Genomic DNA, 18,065 nt, shown 5'->3' with positions numbered 1-18,065 from the left:
TCAGCCCGTTCTCCATCCCCTGGCACATGGTGGCATCGCTCTGCCAGAGCACCAGCTGGGGGGACTTGGGGGAGAAGCAGAGGAGATGGTGAAGGGGACAAGTCCTGTCAGCTGCTTTCCACCCCCACGCAGGGATGGATCCCGTACCCAAGCTCCATCCACCTCCCAGTGCATTCCAGGCTTGCAGTCAGGGTGTCCCAATGACCTCCCAGCCCGCCCATCTCCCACATCCGCAGGCCCCCACCCATGGGGAGGTTGTGGCGGCAGCTCCAACGCGTCCAGCCGCAGGATCAGCCATTCTTGGTGCCCTCCCGAGCCCTCCAGTCTCTCACCAGCACTTCTGGTGTGCGGGAAGGGCTCTTGGCAAGAAGGTTCCTCCTGGCAGCCCCATGGCCGGCGGGCAGCCGGTCCCGCTGGCCCGGCCTCTGCAGCTTTTTGGGGCCAAAGCCCTCCTGCAGCGGGGGAAGACACGGGATCAGCACCCCTCTGCCCCCTCCCTGACCCCCAGGTCCCGCTGCCCCCTCATCCTCGGGCTCCGTCTGGCGCTGCTGCACTCTGTCCCTGCGCACCTGGAGCTGGGAGATGTCCTTCAGGACCGGTCTGGCTTCCAGCTGACACTTCTGTGGGACAGCCAGGGGGTGAGAGGTGCTGCACAGGTGCGGGATCCCTGCCCCCGCTGCTGGCTCCATCTTCCTCGTCCCTGCTCGTCCGGGGACTCGGCAGGATCCTGCACAGCCTCCAGCACCTACCGGCAAGGAGTGCATCCTCTGGCCAAGGAGCTTCCTGCTGCAAGAGGAGGGAAAGGAAAGGAAAGGATGGAATGAAAGCGCTGTGTCCCAGCCCTCTGCCACTGTCACCTCTGTCCCCTACGTCCTCAGGGTGGGGTAACAGCTCCCCGGGGCAGCCACAGCTCCCCAAAGGAACCTGGGGCAGGTACTGAACGAACACCAATGGCCTGAGTGGGTGGGACCCCAGCAGGGGCACGGGGACAGCCTGGCTCTTGGGTCTGGGACAGGGACAGCCTGAGCACGGGGACAGCCTAGCATTCGTGTCCTGCCGCAAGGACACAGCCCCTCCACTTACTCTTTGAGACGTCTCCCAGAGTTCGGGATCATTTTCTGGAAGCTGTGGGGAGAGCAGAGATGAGCTTTATGGGGGGATGGCATCCGCATCCCTGCCCAAGCAGCCCAGGTTGTCACCTCCCAGACACAGACTGGGGGACACAGCCGGGCTTAGACCGAGCCCTGCTGCTCGGGAGAGGCAGGGCCAGGGCCAGGGCCAGGGCCAGGAGGTATCCCCGGGGGGACACGGGGATGGGGCCACTCACTTTTCCCTCACGGCTGCGGAGCTCTGCTGTGTGGGGGAGTCCGGTGCCAGTGCTGCGGGAACAAGGGACAGGGATAGCCGCGGTGTGGGGATCGGGGAGCTGGCCGCAGCCCAGGACAGCGGGCAGGATGGGTCCGGGCAGGGAGGCCCCCAGCAGGCGGGTGGCAGCGCCGTCGGGAGCAGCGGTCCCGCATGGAATGCTGCGCGTCACCCCGAGCAGGGTCCCCAGCGGAGCGGCTCCTGGCTGAGCCCCAGGGACCGCAGGCACGGGCTCCTGCCCATCACTCCCCAAAAAGCCTCGAGCCCCTCGGACCCCCCTCCCACACCTTCGGCACGACCCCAGAGCCAGCAGCGGTTGGGGACGGCTGTGGGGCAGAGCAGCCGCAGTCCCTCACCTGGATCCGTGGGCTGCGAGGACACCGAGTCCCCGGGGCAGTCCGAGGCCAGCGGCTCCGGGGACAGCGTGTGCCACAGCCGCGGGAGGGGCAGCGCCCCGCGTCCCCTCTGAGGGGTGTCCTGGTACCTGCGGGCGGACAAGTGTCGGTGACACGGGGCAGTGTCCGTGGCCCGGGTGCCCCTTCTTGCCCCGGCGAGGCGGGGGCAGGAGCTGAAGGAGGGATCCCAAAAAGCGTCCTTTGGCACGAGCCCCGGACAAAGGCACCCCGGCCACCCCCGTCACCTGTCCGGGACCGCCGGGTCAGCCCTATCCAGTGACAGCGGCGTGAGCGCGGCTGTGCCCGGGAAGGGCAGAGGGGAGATGGCCGCCAGCCCGCGGCCACCGCGCAGTGACATGGCCCGGGCAGGGACCGAGAGAGCGAGCTCCGGCAAGTAACCGGGGACGGGGGACAAGAGACGGCAAGAAGTAAGAGGTGCAAAGAGATGGCAGTGAGAGGCGGGAGTTGATAAAAGGCGATAAGAGGCGATAAAGCGTGACAAAAAGTGATAAAAGGTGGCCGGAGGCGACAGGAGGCGAGCAGAGGTGACAGGTGCCACCCGCGCCGCTCCCGCTTAGAGCAGTAACAGGAATAACAACACCAGCGGCAGCCGCAGCCAATGGGAGGCCGCGGCGCGCACGAGGCGACTCCCCCAGCCAATGGGAGGTCGCAGTGGGCGCGAGGGCCAAAGAGAGGCGCGCGAAGCGCTTGGGGGCGGAGCCGCAGACGAGGGGGCGGTTTCAGAGGCGAAAGGGGGCGTGTCCAGCAGAAAAAGGGGGCGTGTTCAGCAGAAAAAGGGCGTGGCCAGCGCTGCCCTCACGACGGGCGGGGCCGCGCCCTGTCAGTGCAGGGGACACTCGGTCCCTCCCGTGTCTCCTGCAGCGCGACAAACTTGTGCCCTAATGCCACCCTCACAACCCCGACTGCCACATGCAGCCACAAGAACGCAAGCTTGAAATCTTGGACCTTCTTAATAGCGGACTTTCTTTTTTTAAAGGCGGCTGTGAATGGCCTGCTCTGTGTACCAGCCAGAAAACTCTTACTTCTGTATTAAACGTAACCAAAATCAGTTAATTGTGCTTCAAGCTGCTTGATTCCTTTGCTCTTGCAAGCACGCCCTTGAGTCCCTAGTGTTTATTTCCCCTGTGCTTCCAGCCTGCCTCAGTTTCCTCATGGATGCGCCAGAAGTGTTGGAATTTTAAGAGAGCTAAGTAGAGACCTGGGGGGGGGGGGGGGGGGGGGGGCGGAAATCACAGTCTGGAACTAATCTCGCTTTTCTCCCACTTGGAGATCAAACGTGCTGAAGGAGCCCAGCCCCACGGGTGTTTGGAGTCCAAACTTCACGGGTGTTTGGAAGGCGCTGTTCCACTGCTGAGAGCCAGCAGCTCTGACACAGCCCTGCAAAAAGCACCAGTTCCTCCTGCTAACAGCAAATTCTATGTATTTTTACGTGTGTGTATATATATATATATATACACACATTTATATATAGAACAGGAATTCTGAGAAAGCTCTGTGCCACTCTAGTGACATTTTATGCTGTTCAAGTCTTGTCAACTGCTGCCTTAAAACATTTGAAGAGCTGAAAGGGGATTTGACACAGAATGAAGTTGCAGATGATTTTAGCAAAGATCCTCAGTTTAGCCATTTTGTGGAGTCATTTCTTCTGCTCTTCTGAGTGGTGATTTGCATTGCTGTTTTCTGCTTTATCTGCTCAGTTTTGGGGCAGGTTAAGTGGCCTTCCTTGTATGCCACAGCCCCTTTATTGCTGACCTCCACAACCTTTTCTTTAATTGAGGGCACACACCTCTTGGCCCATGTGTGTGTGCAGATGCCCCTTCCAACAGCTTGAAAATAGGATTATTGATGGGCAGCTTGGGAGGGAGCAGGACACGGGTGTGGGGACCAGGAGGCACAAATGGGGAGCCAGGAGGATTTGGGGGATATTTTTTGGGTTCTCTCGCGGGGCCAAACCAAAGCAAAGGCAAGGCCCAACACAAATATCCAGGCCGCTGTCACCTGGCTGGGGAAGGGGGCGCATAGAAAAGCCCCTCTAGGGAGCGGATCAGGAATGTGGGAAGGTGGAGGGGAGGATGGAAGGATGACTGAAGCACTTGGCACTGGGTGGCCACTTGCCAGGGTCAGAATGGGGGACCCTTGTGTTAAGGACACCCACCCCTTCCAGACCCCACAGCCATGGGGATCCCACAGAGCTCTGTCCCCCAGAAAATTATTGCCACAGCCCTGGGGGTCCTGCAAAGACCAGAAGCGCCCCCCTCTCATGAGGGTGACATGGCTTTGGGGGTCCCAGGCAGAGGGATGAGGTGTTACTGGCCTGGGGGTCCTGATGAGCACAGCCACACTCACAAGGGGCGTCAATACCTTGGGGATCCCATGGACATGGGGGCTTAATCACTACAGGAGGGTCTCAGAACATGAGGGATTAATGCTCCTGAGTGTCTTGATGAACCCTAACCCCCAAATGGGGGCTGCCACACTTTCTGGGAGTCCTGCTGGGAGGAATGAGTGTCCCAGCTCAGAGGGGAATGCTGCAAAGTTCAGGAGACCTCCTGAGAAAAGAGAGTGTCCTGGCTGCGGGGGTCCCACAGCAGCCCCAAGTTTCCCAGGGGTCCTGCCAAGCCCAGCATGTCCAGGAAAGAGGGTCCCATGCGGGTCCAGGGCCATACTGCTGCCGCCCCACCCTGCAGGAGCAGCAGCCAAGGGGCCAACACTTGCCCCTTCCCCACCCACCTTGTCTGTGGGGAAGCCACCACAGCCCAGGGAAACCCTATCCCTGTCCTCTGCCAGCAGCTGTCCCTGTCCCCAGAGCCCCAGAGTCCTCCATCCCAGCCTGCCCGTCCCCCCACCCCTCCGTTCCTATTGCAGAGCCCTGGTGTGGGCAGGGACAGCTCAGGAGCCAGGTTTGTTCTCCTACAATAGGAGTTTATTAACAGACATTGTAATTAACAAACCATCCTAGCAACAGACAAACACAAAAATATTAATAACAATAAACTATTTACAATAAACAAAAAATATGGAAGACCATAAATAAAAAATACTTATAGCAAAAAACAAAACAAAACCATTTGTAACAATAAACAAACGCAAAACCAATGTTAACTCTAAATACCTTCCCAAACACATCCTAACAAACAAGAGCAAGCCGAGGCGCATCCCTGGCCAAGGGAACTCTTCCTACAGTTGTTCCCCGGTGGGATGCATGGATGGATGGATGGATGGATGGATGGATGGATGGATGGTCACAGGTCCCGCCCGCGGACCAAGAGCTCCCGCCGGCCGCGCCGGCTCTGCCCGCGGAATTTGCGCAGCTCCTCCTTGAACGCCGGGTGCGCCATGGGCCGATAGTCCCGGGGCTCGCAGTGGCTCTGCAACGCACGGCTCCGTCAGCCCCATTGCAGGGAAGGGGCTCAGAGCCAGAACTGCCCCTCCCCACTGCCGTGCGCCCCCCTCAGCTCCTGCCAGCGAGGGGACACCGGGAGGGGACTCACCGGGAACTGGAAGAAGAACTCGCGGTACCCCCCGTTCAAGACGTAGAGCTCAGGGTACTGCAGCTGCGGGTACTCGTGGCAGGACCGATCCCTCTCGCGCAGGAACTTGCACCTGTGACTCAGGGAAAGGCCACGGGATCAGCCCCGTGCGGGGATCCAGGCGTGCCTGGGGGACGGGCAGACCCCAAAGTGCCCTCCCCCCACCGAGGCATCGCTCACATTTTGGGGCCCCTTTCAACAGAGAACTCGCAGTGGAAGATGACGATCACCCTCTTGCTGCTGTCCAGCGCCACACTGGGCTGCTCCAGCAGGAATTCCTCCACATCCCGCTGCAGCGGCAGGTTGACAGCACCCTGGGGACGGACACACGAGGCACCTTTCTCCACTCTGCCTCCCATTTCATTTTCTGCAGGGACCCACGGACGCTGCCCCACAGCCTCCCCCACTGTCATGCTCCTCTTTCCAGCTGGGAATCAACCTTTTAGGGAGTGTCTTGACACTCCCCTTGGGGCTGCTCTGTCCCTCTGGGCAGCTCTGTACCCTTCCTGAGGGGCTGCTCAAGCTCTCTGGAGGCTCAGAGTACCTCTGGTGAGGCTGCTTTACTCCTCTCTGGGAGCTCTATATCTTTGCTTCATCTCTCAGAGGGTACTCAACAAATCCCGGGCGATCCTGAACCCCTTGCTGGCGTTATGCTCAACCCCTCGTGGCGGTTCCTCCCGTTCCTCCCAGTCCCAGGAGCACAGAGGGCGGGGGGAGCGTGGAGTTCTGACCGTGATGTGGCCCCCCTCGTATTCGTAGGGGTACCGGCAGTCCACCACGATGCTGCTCTCGAGGAAGCTGCTGAAGTGCCCCGTCAGCACTGCCACCAGCTGCGGGGGGAACAAGTCACCAAGGGGGGACACACGGGGGCAGGTGGGGGGTGGAATAGGCAGGCAGCCCCTTGGGGGGCCTGGCAAAGGGTCACTGTCCCCTTACCGTGCCAGGGGAGATGTACTTCAGGCTTGGGTCCTTCCCTTCCACCGTCGGCAGGAGGTGAGGCTGGAGGAGAGAGGATGCGGGGTCATCCCTGTCCTAGGGACACGTCCTGGGGGTGGCACCTGTCCCCCCAGCCCAGGAGCTCCCAGTGGTCAGTTCTGCACCCGCAGGAGGGGAAAGGGCAGATACATGTGGCCGTGGCATTGGCATGGACCCAGAGGAGCAGTGATGGGGCTCTTTATCCAGTGCAGGGACTGCATGCTGGGCAGTCGCAGCCCTGTGTCCCCAGCCAAGGGCCACCAGCTGGCTTTGGGCTCTTGCAGGGCTCCAGTGATGGTCCCTGTTCCCAATAATGCAGCCCTGCCCCATCCTCGTGGCTCTACCATGGAGAAGTCCCCAATGAGCTCCTGCTCATCGCTGGCCAGCACTTTCTCCATCTCCTCAAGCTGGGCGGATCTGGAAGGCTCCAGCCCCACGCCCTGTGGAGACACACACAGCCCCAGATGACATCAGAGGCTCTGGAACAGCAGGGACGTGGCCCAGTGCTGCTGGACAGGCTGGTCCCACTCCTCCCCTTCCCCATCACCCACCAACTGCACCGACGCCTCCTGGTCAGGACTGCCAGACACCCTCTTCTGCTTCTTAGCCTTGACAGGGGTGCCCCTGTGCGAGGGCTGTCCCCGCTTCAGGACGGGCCTGGGGACACTGCCGGGCAGCCAGGACGAGCGGAAGAGCTGCCGGCACTGGCTGCGCTTCCCCGCACGCTGTGGGGAGAGCCCGTGCTGCTGCCTGGGGTGTTGGGAGCCCCCAGCAGCAGGGCTGGTGCTGCTCACCAACCAGCCCCCACCTCAGGGACCTTGGGCCCCTTTGGAGACCCCGAGAGGGGACTGTGGGGCTCCATCCTATGCCAAAGGCTGCCACATACCAGCTTTGCCTCCTCCTTCTTCATCACTGGCGTGGTCAGCCCGTTCTCCATCCCCTGGCACATGGTGGCATCGCTCTGCCAGAGCACCAGCTGGGGGGACTTGGGGGAGAAGCAGAGGAGATGGTGAAGGGGACAAGTCCTGTCAGCTGCTTTCCACCCCCACGCAGGGATGGATCCCGTACCCAAGCTCCATCCACCTCCCAGTGCATTCCAGGCTTGCAGTCAGGGTGTCCCAATGACCTCCCAGCCCGCCCATCTCCCACATCCGCAGGCCCCCACCCATGGGGAGGTTGTGGCAGCAGCTCCAACGCGTCCAGCCGCAGGATCAGCCATTCTTGGTGCCCTCCCGAACCCTCCAGTCTCTCACCAGCACTTCTGGTGTGCGGGAAGGGCTCTGGGCAAGAAGGTTCCTCCTGGCAGCCCCATGGCCGGCGGGCAGCCGGTCCCGCTGGCCCGGCCTCTGCAGCTTTTTGGGGCCAAAGCCCTCCTGCAGCGGGGGAAGACACGGGATCAGCACCCCTCTGCCCCCTCCCTGACCCCCAGGTCCCGCTGTCCCCTCATCCTCGGGCTCCGTCGGGCGCTGCTGCACTCTGTCCCTGCGCACCTGGAGCTGGGAGATGTCCTTCAGGACCGGTCTGGCTTCCAGCTGACACTTCTGTGGGACAGCCAGGGGGTGAGAGGTGCTGCACAGGTGCGGGATCCCTGCCCCCGCTGCTGGCTCCATCTTCCTCGTCCCTGCTCGTCCGGGGACTCGGCAGGATCCTGCACAGCCTCCAGCACCTACCGGCAAGGAGTGCATCCTCTGGCCAAGGAGCTTCCTGCTGCAAGAGGAGGGAAAGGAAAGGATGGAATGAAAGCGCTGTGTCCCACCCCTCTGCCACTGTCACCTCTGTCCCCTACGTCCTCAGGGTGGGGTAACAGCTCCCCGGGGCAGCCACAGCTCCCCAAAGGAACCTGGGGCAGGTACTGAACGAACACCAATGGCCTGAGTGGGTGGGACCCCAGCAGGGGCACGGGGACAGCCTGGCTCTTGGGTCTGGGACAGGGACAGCCTGAGCACGGGGACAGCCTAGCATTCGTGTCCTGCCGCAAGGACACAGCCCCTCCACTTACTCTTTGAGACGTCTCCCAGAGTTCGGCATCATTTTCTGGAAGCTGTGGGGAGAGCAGAGATGAGCTTTATGGGGGGGTGGCATCCGCATCCCTGCCCAAGCAGCCCAGGTTGTCACCTCCCAGACACAGACTGGGGGACACAGCCGGGCTTAGACCGAGCCCTGCTGCTCGGGAGAGGCAGGGCCAGGGCCAGGGCCAGGGCCAGGAGGTATCCCCGGGGGGACACGGGGATGGGGCCACTCACTTTTCCCTCACGGCTGCGGAGCTCTGCTGTGTGGGGGAGTCCGGTGCCAGTGCTGCGGGAACAAGGGACAGGGATAGCCGCGGTGTGGGGATCGGGGAGCTGGCCGCAGCCCAGGACAGCGGGCAGGATGGGTCCGGGCAGGGAGGCCCCCAGCAGGCGGGTGGCAGCGCCGTCGGGAGCAGCGGTCCCGCATGGAATGCTGCGCGTCACCCCGAGCAGGGTCCCCAGCGGAGCGGCTCCTGGCTGAGCCCCAGGGACCGCAGGCACGGGCTCCTGCCCATCACTCCCCAAAAAGCCTCGAGCCCCTCGGACCCCCCTCCCACACCTTCGGCACGACCCCAGAGCCAGCAGCGGTTGGGGACGGCTGTGGGGCGGAGCAGCCGCAGTCCCTCACCTGGATCCGTGGGCTGCGAGGACACCGAGTCCCCGGGGCAGTCCGAGGCCAGCGGCTCCGGGGACAGCGTGTGCCACAGCCGCGGGAGGGGCAGCGCCCCGCGTCCCCTCTGAGGGGTGTCCTGGTACCTGCGGGCGGACAAGTGTCGGTGACACGGGGCAGTGTCCGTGGCCCGGGTGCCCCTTCTTGCCCCGGCGAGGCGGGGGCAGGAGCTGAAGGAGGGATCCCAAAAAGCGTCCTTTGGCACGAGCCCCGGACAAAGGCACCCCGGCCACCCCCGTCACCTGTCCGGGACCGCCGGGTCAGCCCTATCCAGTGACAGCGGCGTGAGCGCGGCTGTGCCCGGGGAGGGCAGAGGGGAGATGGCCGCCAGCCCGCGGCCACCGCGCAGTGACATGGCCCGGGCAGGGACCGAGAGAGCGAGCTCCGGCAAGTAACCGGGGACGGGGGACAAGAGACGGCAAGAAGTAAGAGGTGCAAAGAGATGGCAGTGAGAGGCGGGAGTTGATAAAAGGCGATAAGAGGCGATAAAGCGTGACAAAAAGTGATAAAAGGTGGCCGGAGGCGACAGGAGGCGAGCAGAGGTGACAGGTGCCACCCGCGCCGCTCCCGCTTAGAGCAGTAACAGGAATAACAACACCAGCGGCAGCCGCAGCCAATGGGAGGCCGCGGCGCGCACGAGGCGACTCCCCCAGCCAATGGGAGGTCGCAGTGGGCGCGAGGGCCAAAGAGAGGCGCGCGAGGCGCTTGGGGGCGGAGCCGCAGACGAGGGGGCGGTTTCAGAGGCGGAAGGGGGCGTGTCCATCAGAAAAAGGGCGTGTTCAGCAGGAAAAGGGCGTGTCCAGCGCTGCCCTCACGACGGGCGGGGCCGCGCCCTGTCAGTGCAGGGGACACTCGGTCCCTCCCGTGTCTCCTGCAGCGCGACAAACTTGTGCCCTAATGCCACCCTCACAACCCCGACTGCCACATGCAGCCACAAGAACGCAAGCTTGAAATCTTGGACCTTCTTAATAGCGGACTTTCTTTTTTTAAAGGCGGCTGTGAATGGCCTGCTCTGTGTACCAGCCAGAAAACTCTTACTTCTGTATTAAACGTAACCAAAATCAGTTAATTGTGCTTCAAGCTGCTTGATTCCTTTGCTCTTGCAAGCACGCCCTTGAGTCCCTAGTGTTTATTTCCCCTGTGCTTCCAGCCTGCCTCAGTTTCCTCATGGATGCGCCAGAAGTGTTGGAATTTTAAGAGAGCTAAGTAGAGACCTGGGGGGGGGGGGGGGGGGGCGGAAATCACAGTCTGGAACTAATCTCGCTTTTCTCCCACTTGGAGATCAAACGTGCCGAAGGAGCCCAGCCCCACGGGTGTTTGGAGTCCAAACTTCACGGGTGTTTGGAAGGCGCTGTTCCACTGCTGAGAGCCAGCAGCTCTGACACAGCCCTGCAAAAAGCACCAGTTCCTCCTGCTAACAGCAAATTCTATGTATTTTTATGTGTGTATATATATAGATACACACACATTTATATATAGAACAGGAATTCTGAGAAAGCTCTGTGCCACTCTAGTGACATTTTATGCTGTTCAAGTATTGTCAACTGCTGCCTTAAAACATTTGAAGAGCTGAAAGGGGATTTGACACAGAATGAAGTTGCAGATGATTTTAGCAAAGATCCTCAGTTTAGCCATTTTGTGTAGTCATTTCTTCTGCTCTTCTGAGTGGTGATTTGCATTGCTGTTTTCTGCTTTATCTGCTCAGTTTTGGGGCAGGCTAAGTGGCCTTCCTTGTATGCCACAGCCCCTTTATTGCTGACCTCCACAACCTTTTCTTTAATTGAGGGCACACACCTCTTGGCCCATGTGTGTGTGCAGATGCCCCTTCCAACAGCTTGAAAATAGGATTATTGATGGGCAGCTTGGGAGGGAGCAGGACACGGGTGTGGGGACCAGGAGGCACAAACGGGGAGCCAGGAGGATTTGGGGGATATTTTTTGGGTTCTCTCGCGGGGCCAAACCAAAGCAAAGGCAAGGCCCAACACAAATATCCAGGCCGCTGTCACCTGGCTGGGGAAGGGGGCGCATAGAAAAGCCCCTCTAGGGAGCGGATCAGGAATGTGGGAAGGTGGAGGGGAGGATGGAAGGATGACTGAAGCACTTGGCACTGGGTGGCCACTTGCCAGGGTCAGAATGGGGGACCCTTGTGTTAAGGACACCCACCCCTTCCAGACCCCACAGCCATGGGGATCCCACAGAGCTCTGTCCCCCAGAAAATTATTGCCACAGCCCTGGGGGTCCTGCAAAGACCAGAAGCGCCCCCCTCTCATGAGGGTGACATGGCTTTGGGGGTCCCAGGCAGAGGGATGAGGTGTTACTGGCCTGGGGGTCCTGATGAGCACAGCCACACTCACAAGGGGCGTCAATACCTTGGGGATCCCATGGACATGGGGGCTTAATCACTACAGGAGGGTCTCAGAACATGAGGGATTAATGCTCCTGAGTGTCTTGATGAACCCTAACCCCCAAATGGGGGCTGCCACACTTTCTGGGAGTCCTGCTGGGAGGAATGAGTGTCCCAGCTCAGAGGGGAATGCTGCAAAGTTCAGGAGACCTCCTGAGAAAAGAGAGTGTCCTGGCTGCGGGGGTCCCACAGCAGCCCCAAGTTTCCCAGGGGTCCTGCCAAGCCCAGCATGTCCAGGAAAGAGGGTCCCATGCGGGTCCAGGGCCATACTGCTGCCGCCCCACCCTGCAGGAGCAGCAGCCAAGGGGCCAACACTTGCCCCTTCCCCACCCACCTTGTCTGTGGGGAAGCCACCACAGCCCAGGGAAACCCTATCCCTGTCCTCTGCCAGCAGCTGTCCCTGTCCCCAGAGCCCCAGAGTCCTCCATCCCAGCCTGCCCGTCCCCCCACCCCTCCGTTCCTATTGCAGAGCCCTGGTGTGGGCAGGGACAGCTCAGGAGCCAGGTTTGTTCTCCTACAATAGGAGTTTATTAACAGACATTGTAATTAACAAACCATCCTAGCAACAGACAAACACAAAAATATTAATAACAATAAACTATTTACAATAAACAAAAAATATGGAAGACCATAAATAAAAAATACTTATAGCAAAAAACAAAACAAAACCATTTGTAACAATAAACAAACGCAAAACCAATGTTAACTCTAAATACCTTCCCAAACACATCCTAACAAACAAGAGCAAGCCGAGGCGCATCCCTGGCCAAGGGAACTCTTCCTACAGTTGTTCCCCGGTGGGATGCATGGATGGATGGATGGATGGATGGATGGATGGATGGATGGATGGTCACAGGTCCCGCCCGCGGACCAAGAGCTCCCGCCGGCCGCGCCGGCTCTGCCCGCGGAATTTGCGCAGCTCCTCCTTGAACGCCGGGTGCGCCATGGGCCGATAGTCCCGGGGCTCGCAGTGGCTCTGCAACGCACGGCTCCGTCAGCCCCATTGCAGGGAAGGGGCTCAGAGCCAGAACTGCCCCTCCCCACTGCCGTGCGCCCCCCTCAGCTCCTGCCAGCGAGGGGACACCGGGAGGGGACTCACCGGGAACTGGAAGAAGAACTCGCGGTACCCCCCGTTCAAGACGTAGAGCTCAGGGTACTGCAGCTGCGGGTACTCGTGGCAGGACCGATCCCTCTCCCGCAGGAACTTGCACCTGTGACTCAGGGAAAGGCCACGGGATCAGCCCCGTGCGGGCATCCAGGCGTGCCTGGGGGACGGGCAGACCCCAAAGTGCCCTCCCCCCACCGAGGCATCGCTCACATTTTGGGGCCCCTTTCAACAGAGAACTCGCAGTGGAAGATGACGATCACCCTCTTGCTGCTGTCCAGCGCCACACTGGGCTGCTCCAGCAGGAATTCCTCCACATCCCGCTGCAGCGGCAGGTTGACAGCACCCTGGGGACGGACACACGAGGCACCTTTCTCCACTCTGCCTCCCATTTCATTTTCTGCAGGGACCCACGGACGCTGCCCCACAGCCTCCCCCACTGTCATGCTCCTCTTTCCAGCTGGGAATCAACCTTTTAGGGAGTGTCTTGACACTCCCCTTGGGGCTGCTCTGTCCCTCTGGGCAGCTCTGTACCCTTCCTGAGGGGCTGCTCAAGCTCTCTGGAGGCTCAGAGTACCTCTGGTGAGGCTGCTTTACTCCTCTCTGGGAGCTCTATATCTTTGCTTCATCTCTCAGAGGGTACTCAACAAATCCCGGGCGATCCTGAACCCCTTGCTGGCGTTATGCTCAACCCCTCGTGGCGGTTCCTCCCGTTCCTCCCAGTCCCAGGAGCACAGAGGGCGGGGGGAGCGTGGAGTTCTGACCGTGATGTGGCCCCCCTCGTATTCGTAGGGGTACCGGCAGTCCACCACGATGCTGCTCTCGAGGAAGCTGCTGAAGTGCCCCGTCAGCACTGCCACCAGCTGCGGGGGGAACAAGTCACCAAGGGGGGACACACGGTGGCAGGTGGGGGGTGGAGTAGGCAGGCAGCCCCTTGGGGGGCCTGGCAAAGGGTCACTGTCCCCTTACCGTGCCAGGGGAGATGTACTTCAGGCTTGGGTCCTTCCCTTCCACCGTCGGCAGGAGGTGAGGCTGGAGGAGAGAGGATGCGGGGTCATCCCTGTCCTAGGGACACGTCCTGGGGGTGGCACCTGTCCCCCCAGCCCAGGAGCTCCCAGTGGTCAGTTCTGCACCCACAGGAGGGGAAAGGGCAGATACATGTGGCCGTGGCATTGGCATGGACCCAGAGGAGCAGTGATGGGGCTCTTTATCCAGTGCAGGGACTGCATGCTGGGCAGTCGCAGCCCTGTGTCCCCAGCCAAGGGCCACCAGCTGGCTTTGGGCTCTTGCAGGGCTCCAGTGATGGTCCCTGTTCCGAATAATGCAGCCCTGCCCCATCCTCGTGGCTCTACCTTGGAGAAGTCCCCAATGAGCTCCTGCTCATCGCTGGCCAGCACTTTCTCCATCTCCTCAAGCTGGGCGGATCTGGAAGGCTCCAGCCCCACGCCCTGTGGAGACGCACATAGCCCCAGATGACATCAGAGGCTCTGGAACAGCAGGGACGTGGCCCAGTGCTGCTGGACAGGCTGGTCCCACTCCTCCCCTTCCCCATCACCCACCAACTGCACCGACGCCTCCTGGTCAGGACTGCCAGACACCCTCTTCTGCTTCTTAGCCTTGACAGGGGTGCCCCTGTGCGAGGGCTGTCCCCGCTTCAGGACGGGCCTGGGGACACTGCCGGGCAGCCAGGACGAGCGGAAGAGCTGCCGGCACTGGCTGCGCTTCCCCGCACGCTGTGGGGAGAGCCCGTGCTGCTGCCTGGGGTGTTGGGAGCCCCCAGCAGCAGGGCTGGTGCTGCTCACCAACCAGCCCCCACCTCAGGGACCTTGGGCCCCTTTGGAGACCCCGAGAGGGGACTGTGGGGCTCCATCCTATGCCAAAGGCTGCCACATACCAGCTTTGCCTCCTCCTTCTTCATCACTGGCGTGGTCAGCCCGTTCTCCATCCCCTGGCACATGGTGGCATCGCTCTGCCAGAGCACCAGCTGGGGGGACTTGGGGCAGAAGCAGAGGAGATGGTGAAGGGGACAAGTCCTGTCAGCTGCTTTCCACCCCCAGGCAGGGATGGATCCCGTACCCAAGCTCCATCCACCTCCCAGTGCATTCCAGGCTTGCAGTCAGGGTGTCCCAATGACCTCCCAGCCCGCCCATCTCCCACATCCGCAGGCCCCCACCCATGGGGAGGTTGTGGCAGCAGCTCCAACGCGTCCAGCCGCAGGATCAGCCATTCTTGGTGCCCTCCCGAACCCTCCAGTCTCTCACCAGCACTTCTGGTGTGCGGGAAGGGCTCTGGGCAAGAAGGTTCCTCCTGGCAGCCCCATGGCCGGCGGGCAGCCGGTCCCGCTGGCCCGGCCTCTGCAGCTTTTTGGGGCCAAAGCCCTCCTGCAGCGGGGGAAGACACGGGATCAGCACCCCTCTGCCCCCTCCCTGACCCCCAGGTCCCGCTGCCCCCTCATCCTCGGGCTCCGTCTGGCGCTGCTGCACTCTGTCCCTGCGCACCTGGAGCTGGGAGATGTCCTTCAGGACCGGTCTGGCTTCCAGCTGACACTTCTGTGGGACAGCCAGGGGGTGAGAGGTGCTGCACAGGTGCGGGATCCCTGCCCCCGCTGCTGGCTCCATCTTCCTCGTCCCTGCTCGTCTGGGGACTCGGCAGGATCCTGCACAGCCTCCAGCACCTACCGGCAAGGAGTGCATCCTCGGGCCAAGGAGCTTCCTGCTGCAAGAGGAGGGAAAGGAAAGGGTGGAATGAAAGCGCTGTGTCCCAGCCCTCTGCCACTGTCACCTCTGTCCCCTACGTCCTCAGGGTGGGGTAACAGCTCCCCGGGGCAGCCACAGCTCCCCAAAGGAACCTGGGGCAGGTACTGAACGAACACCAATGGCCTGAGTGGGACCCCAGCAGGGGCACGGGGACAGCCTGGCTCTTGGGTCTGGGACAGGGACAGCCTGAGCACGGGGACAGCCTAGCATTCGTGTCCTGCCACAAGGACACAGCCCCTCCACTTACTCTTTGAGACGTCTCCCAGAGTTCGGCATCATTTTCTGGAAGCTGTGGGGAGAGCAGAGATGAGCTTTATGGGGGGATGGCATCCGCATCCCTGCCCAAGCAGCCCAGGTTGTCACCTCCCAGACACAGACTGGGGGACACAGCCGGGCTTAGACCGAGCCCTGCTGCTCGGGAGAGGCAGGGCCAGGGCCAGGGCCAGGGCCAGGAGGTATCCCCGGGGGGACACGGGGATGGGGCCACTCACTTTTCCCTCACGGCTGCGGAGCTCTGCTGTGTGGGGGAGTCCGGTGCCAGTGCTGCGGGAACAAGGGACAGGGATAGCCGCGGTGTGGGGATCGGGGAGCTGGCCGCAGCCCAGGACAGCGGGCAGGATGGGTCCGGGCAGGGAGGCCCCCAGCAGGCGGGTGGCAGCGCCGTCGGGAGCAGCGGTCCCGCATGGAATGCTGCGCGTCACCCCGAGCAGGGTCCCCAGCGGAGCGGCTCCTGGCTGAGCCCCAGGGACCGCAGGCACGGGCTCCTGCCCATCACTCCCCAAAAAGCCTCGAGCCCCTCGGACCCCCCTCCCACACCTTCGGCACGACCCCAGAGCCAGCAGCGGTTGGGGACGGCTGTGGGGCGGAGCAGCCGCAGTCCCTCACCTGGATCCGTGGGCTGCGAGGACACCGAGTCCCCGGGGCAGTCCGAGGCCAGCGGCTCCGGGGACAGCGTGTGCCACAGCCGCGGGAGGGGCAGCGCCCCGCGTCCCCTCTGAGGGGTGTCCTGGTACCTGCGGGCGGACAAGTGTCGGTGACACGGGGCAGTGTCCGTGGCCCGGGTGCCCCTTCTTGCCCCGGCGAGGCGGGGGCAGGAGCTGAAGGAGGGATCCCAAAAAGCGTCCTTTGGCACGAGCCCCGGACAAAGGCACCCCGGCCACCCCCGTCACCTGTCCGGGACCGCCGGGTCAGCCCTATCCAGTGACAGCGGCGTGAGCGCGGCTGTGCCCGGGGAGGGCAGAGGGGAGATGGCCGCCAGCCCGCGGCCACCGCGCAGTGACATGGCCCGGGCAGGGACCGAGAGAGCGAGCTCCGGCAAGTAACCGGGGACGGGGGACAAGAGACGGCAAGAAGTAAGAGGTGCAAAGAGATGGCAGTGAGAGGCGGGAGTTGATAAAAGGCGATAAGAGGCGATAAAAGGTGACAAAAAGTGATAAAAGGTGGCCGGAGGCGACAGGAGGCGAGCAGAGGTGACAGGTGCCACCCGCGCCGCTCCCGCTTAGAGCAGTAACAGGAATAACAACACCAGCGGCAGCCGCAGCCAATGGGAGGCCGCGGCGCGCACGAGGCGACTCCCCCAGCCAATGGGAGGTCGCAGTGGGCGCGAGGGCCAAAGAGAGGCGCGCGAGGCGCTTGGGGGCGGAGCCGCAGACGAGGGGGCGGTTTCAGAGGCGAAAGGGGGCGTGTCCATCAGAAAAAGGGCGTGTTCAGCAGGAAAAGGGCGTGTCCAGCGCTGCCCTCACGACGGGCGGGGCCGCGCCCTGTCAGTGCAGGGGACACTCGGTCCCTCCCGTGTCTCCTGCAGCGCGACAAACTTGTGCCCTAATGCCACCCTCACAACCCCGACTGCCACATGCAGCCACAAGAACGCAAGCTTGAAATCTTGGACCTTCTTAATAGCGGACTTTCTTTTTTTAAAGGCGGCTGTGAATGGCCTGCTCTGTGTACCAGCCAGAAAACTCTTACTTCTGTATTAAACGTAACCAAAATCAGTTAATTGTGCTTCAAGCTGCTTGATTCCTTTGCTCTTGCAAGCACGCCCTTGAGTCCCTAGTGTTTATTTCCCCTGTGCTTCCAGCCTGCCTCAGTTTCCTCATGGATGCGCCAGAAGTGTTGGAATTTTAAGAGAGCTAAGTAGAGACCTGGGGGGGGGGGGGGGGGGGGCGGAAATCACAGTCTGGAACTAATCTCGCTTTTCTCCCACTTGGAGATCAAACGTGCTGAAGGAGCCCAGCCCCACGGGTGTTTGGAGTCCAAACTTCACGGGTGTTTGGAAGGCGCTGTTCCACTGCTGAGAGCCAGCAGCTCTGACACAGCCCTGCAAAAAGCACCAGTTCCTCCTGCTAACAGCAAATTCTATGTATTTTTACGTGTGTGTATATATATATATATATACACACATTTATATATAGAACAGGAATTCTGAGAAAGCTCTGTGCCACTCTAGTGACATTTTATGCTGTTCAAGTCTTGTCAACTGCTGCCTTAAAACATTTGAAGAGCTGAAAGGGGATTTGACACAGAATGAAGTTGCAGATGATTTTAGCAAAGATCCTCAGTTTAGCCATTTTGTGTAGTCATTTCTTCTGCTCTTCTGAGTGGTGATTTGCATTGCTGTTTTCTGCTTTATCTGCTCAGTTTTGGGGCAGGTTAAGTGGCCTTCCTTGTATGCCACAGCCCCTTTATTGCTGACCTCCACAACCTTTTCTTTAATTGAGGGCACACACCTCTTGGCCCATGTGTGTGTGCAGATGCCCCTTCCAACAGCTTGAAAATAGGATTATTGATGGGCAGCTTGGGAGGGAGCAGGACACGGGTGTGGGGACCAGGAGGCAC

The 18,065-nt window shown here is 61.2% G+C and overlaps 1 protein-coding gene across 1 annotated transcript; it reads right to left on the bottom strand.

The window, feature by feature from the left end:
* Positions 1–12,219: 12,219 nt before the first annotated feature.
* On the bottom strand, positions 12,220–16,512 carry LOC134056697 (M-phase inducer phosphatase 2-like). Its single transcript, XM_062513560.1, has 13 exons — positions 16,400–16,512; positions 15,932–16,243; positions 15,478–15,519; positions 15,153–15,189; positions 14,736–14,855; positions 14,369–14,440; positions 13,998–14,207; positions 13,827–13,922; positions 13,444–13,506; positions 13,239–13,337; positions 12,688–12,821; positions 12,469–12,580; positions 12,220–12,345 (listed from the first exon to the last, which is right to left on the bottom strand). Exons 1-13 carry the CDS (start codon positions 16,510–16,512, stop codon positions 12,220–12,222), a joined length of 1,536 nt encoding a protein of 511 aa, XP_062369544.1.
* Between the last annotated feature and the right edge of the window lie 1,553 nt (positions 16,513–18,065).

The sequence above is a fragment of the Cinclus cinclus genome, chromosome Z (assembly GCF_963662255.1).
Source record: "Cinclus cinclus chromosome Z, bCinCin1.1, whole genome shotgun sequence".
NCBI lineage: Eukaryota > Metazoa > Chordata > Aves > Passeriformes > Cinclidae > Cinclus > Cinclus cinclus.
The sequence above is the reverse complement of the archived record's forward strand: the minus strand, read 5'-3'. Positions and strand labels throughout refer to the sequence as shown.

Coding starts and splice junctions, on each gene's coding strand:
- LOC134056697 (XM_062513560.1), bottom strand. CDS start 16,512: ATGTCACTGCGCGGTGGCCGCGGGCTGGCGGCCATCTCCCCTCTGCCC. Junction 16,244..16,399: donor GACCCGGCGGTCCCGGACAG/GTGACGGGGGTG, acceptor GTCCGCCCGCAG/GTACCAGGACACCCCTCAGA. Junction 12,822..13,238: donor ACGAGGGGGGCCACATCACG/GTCAGAACTCCA, acceptor GTCCGTCCCCAG/GGTGCTGTCAACCTGCCGCT.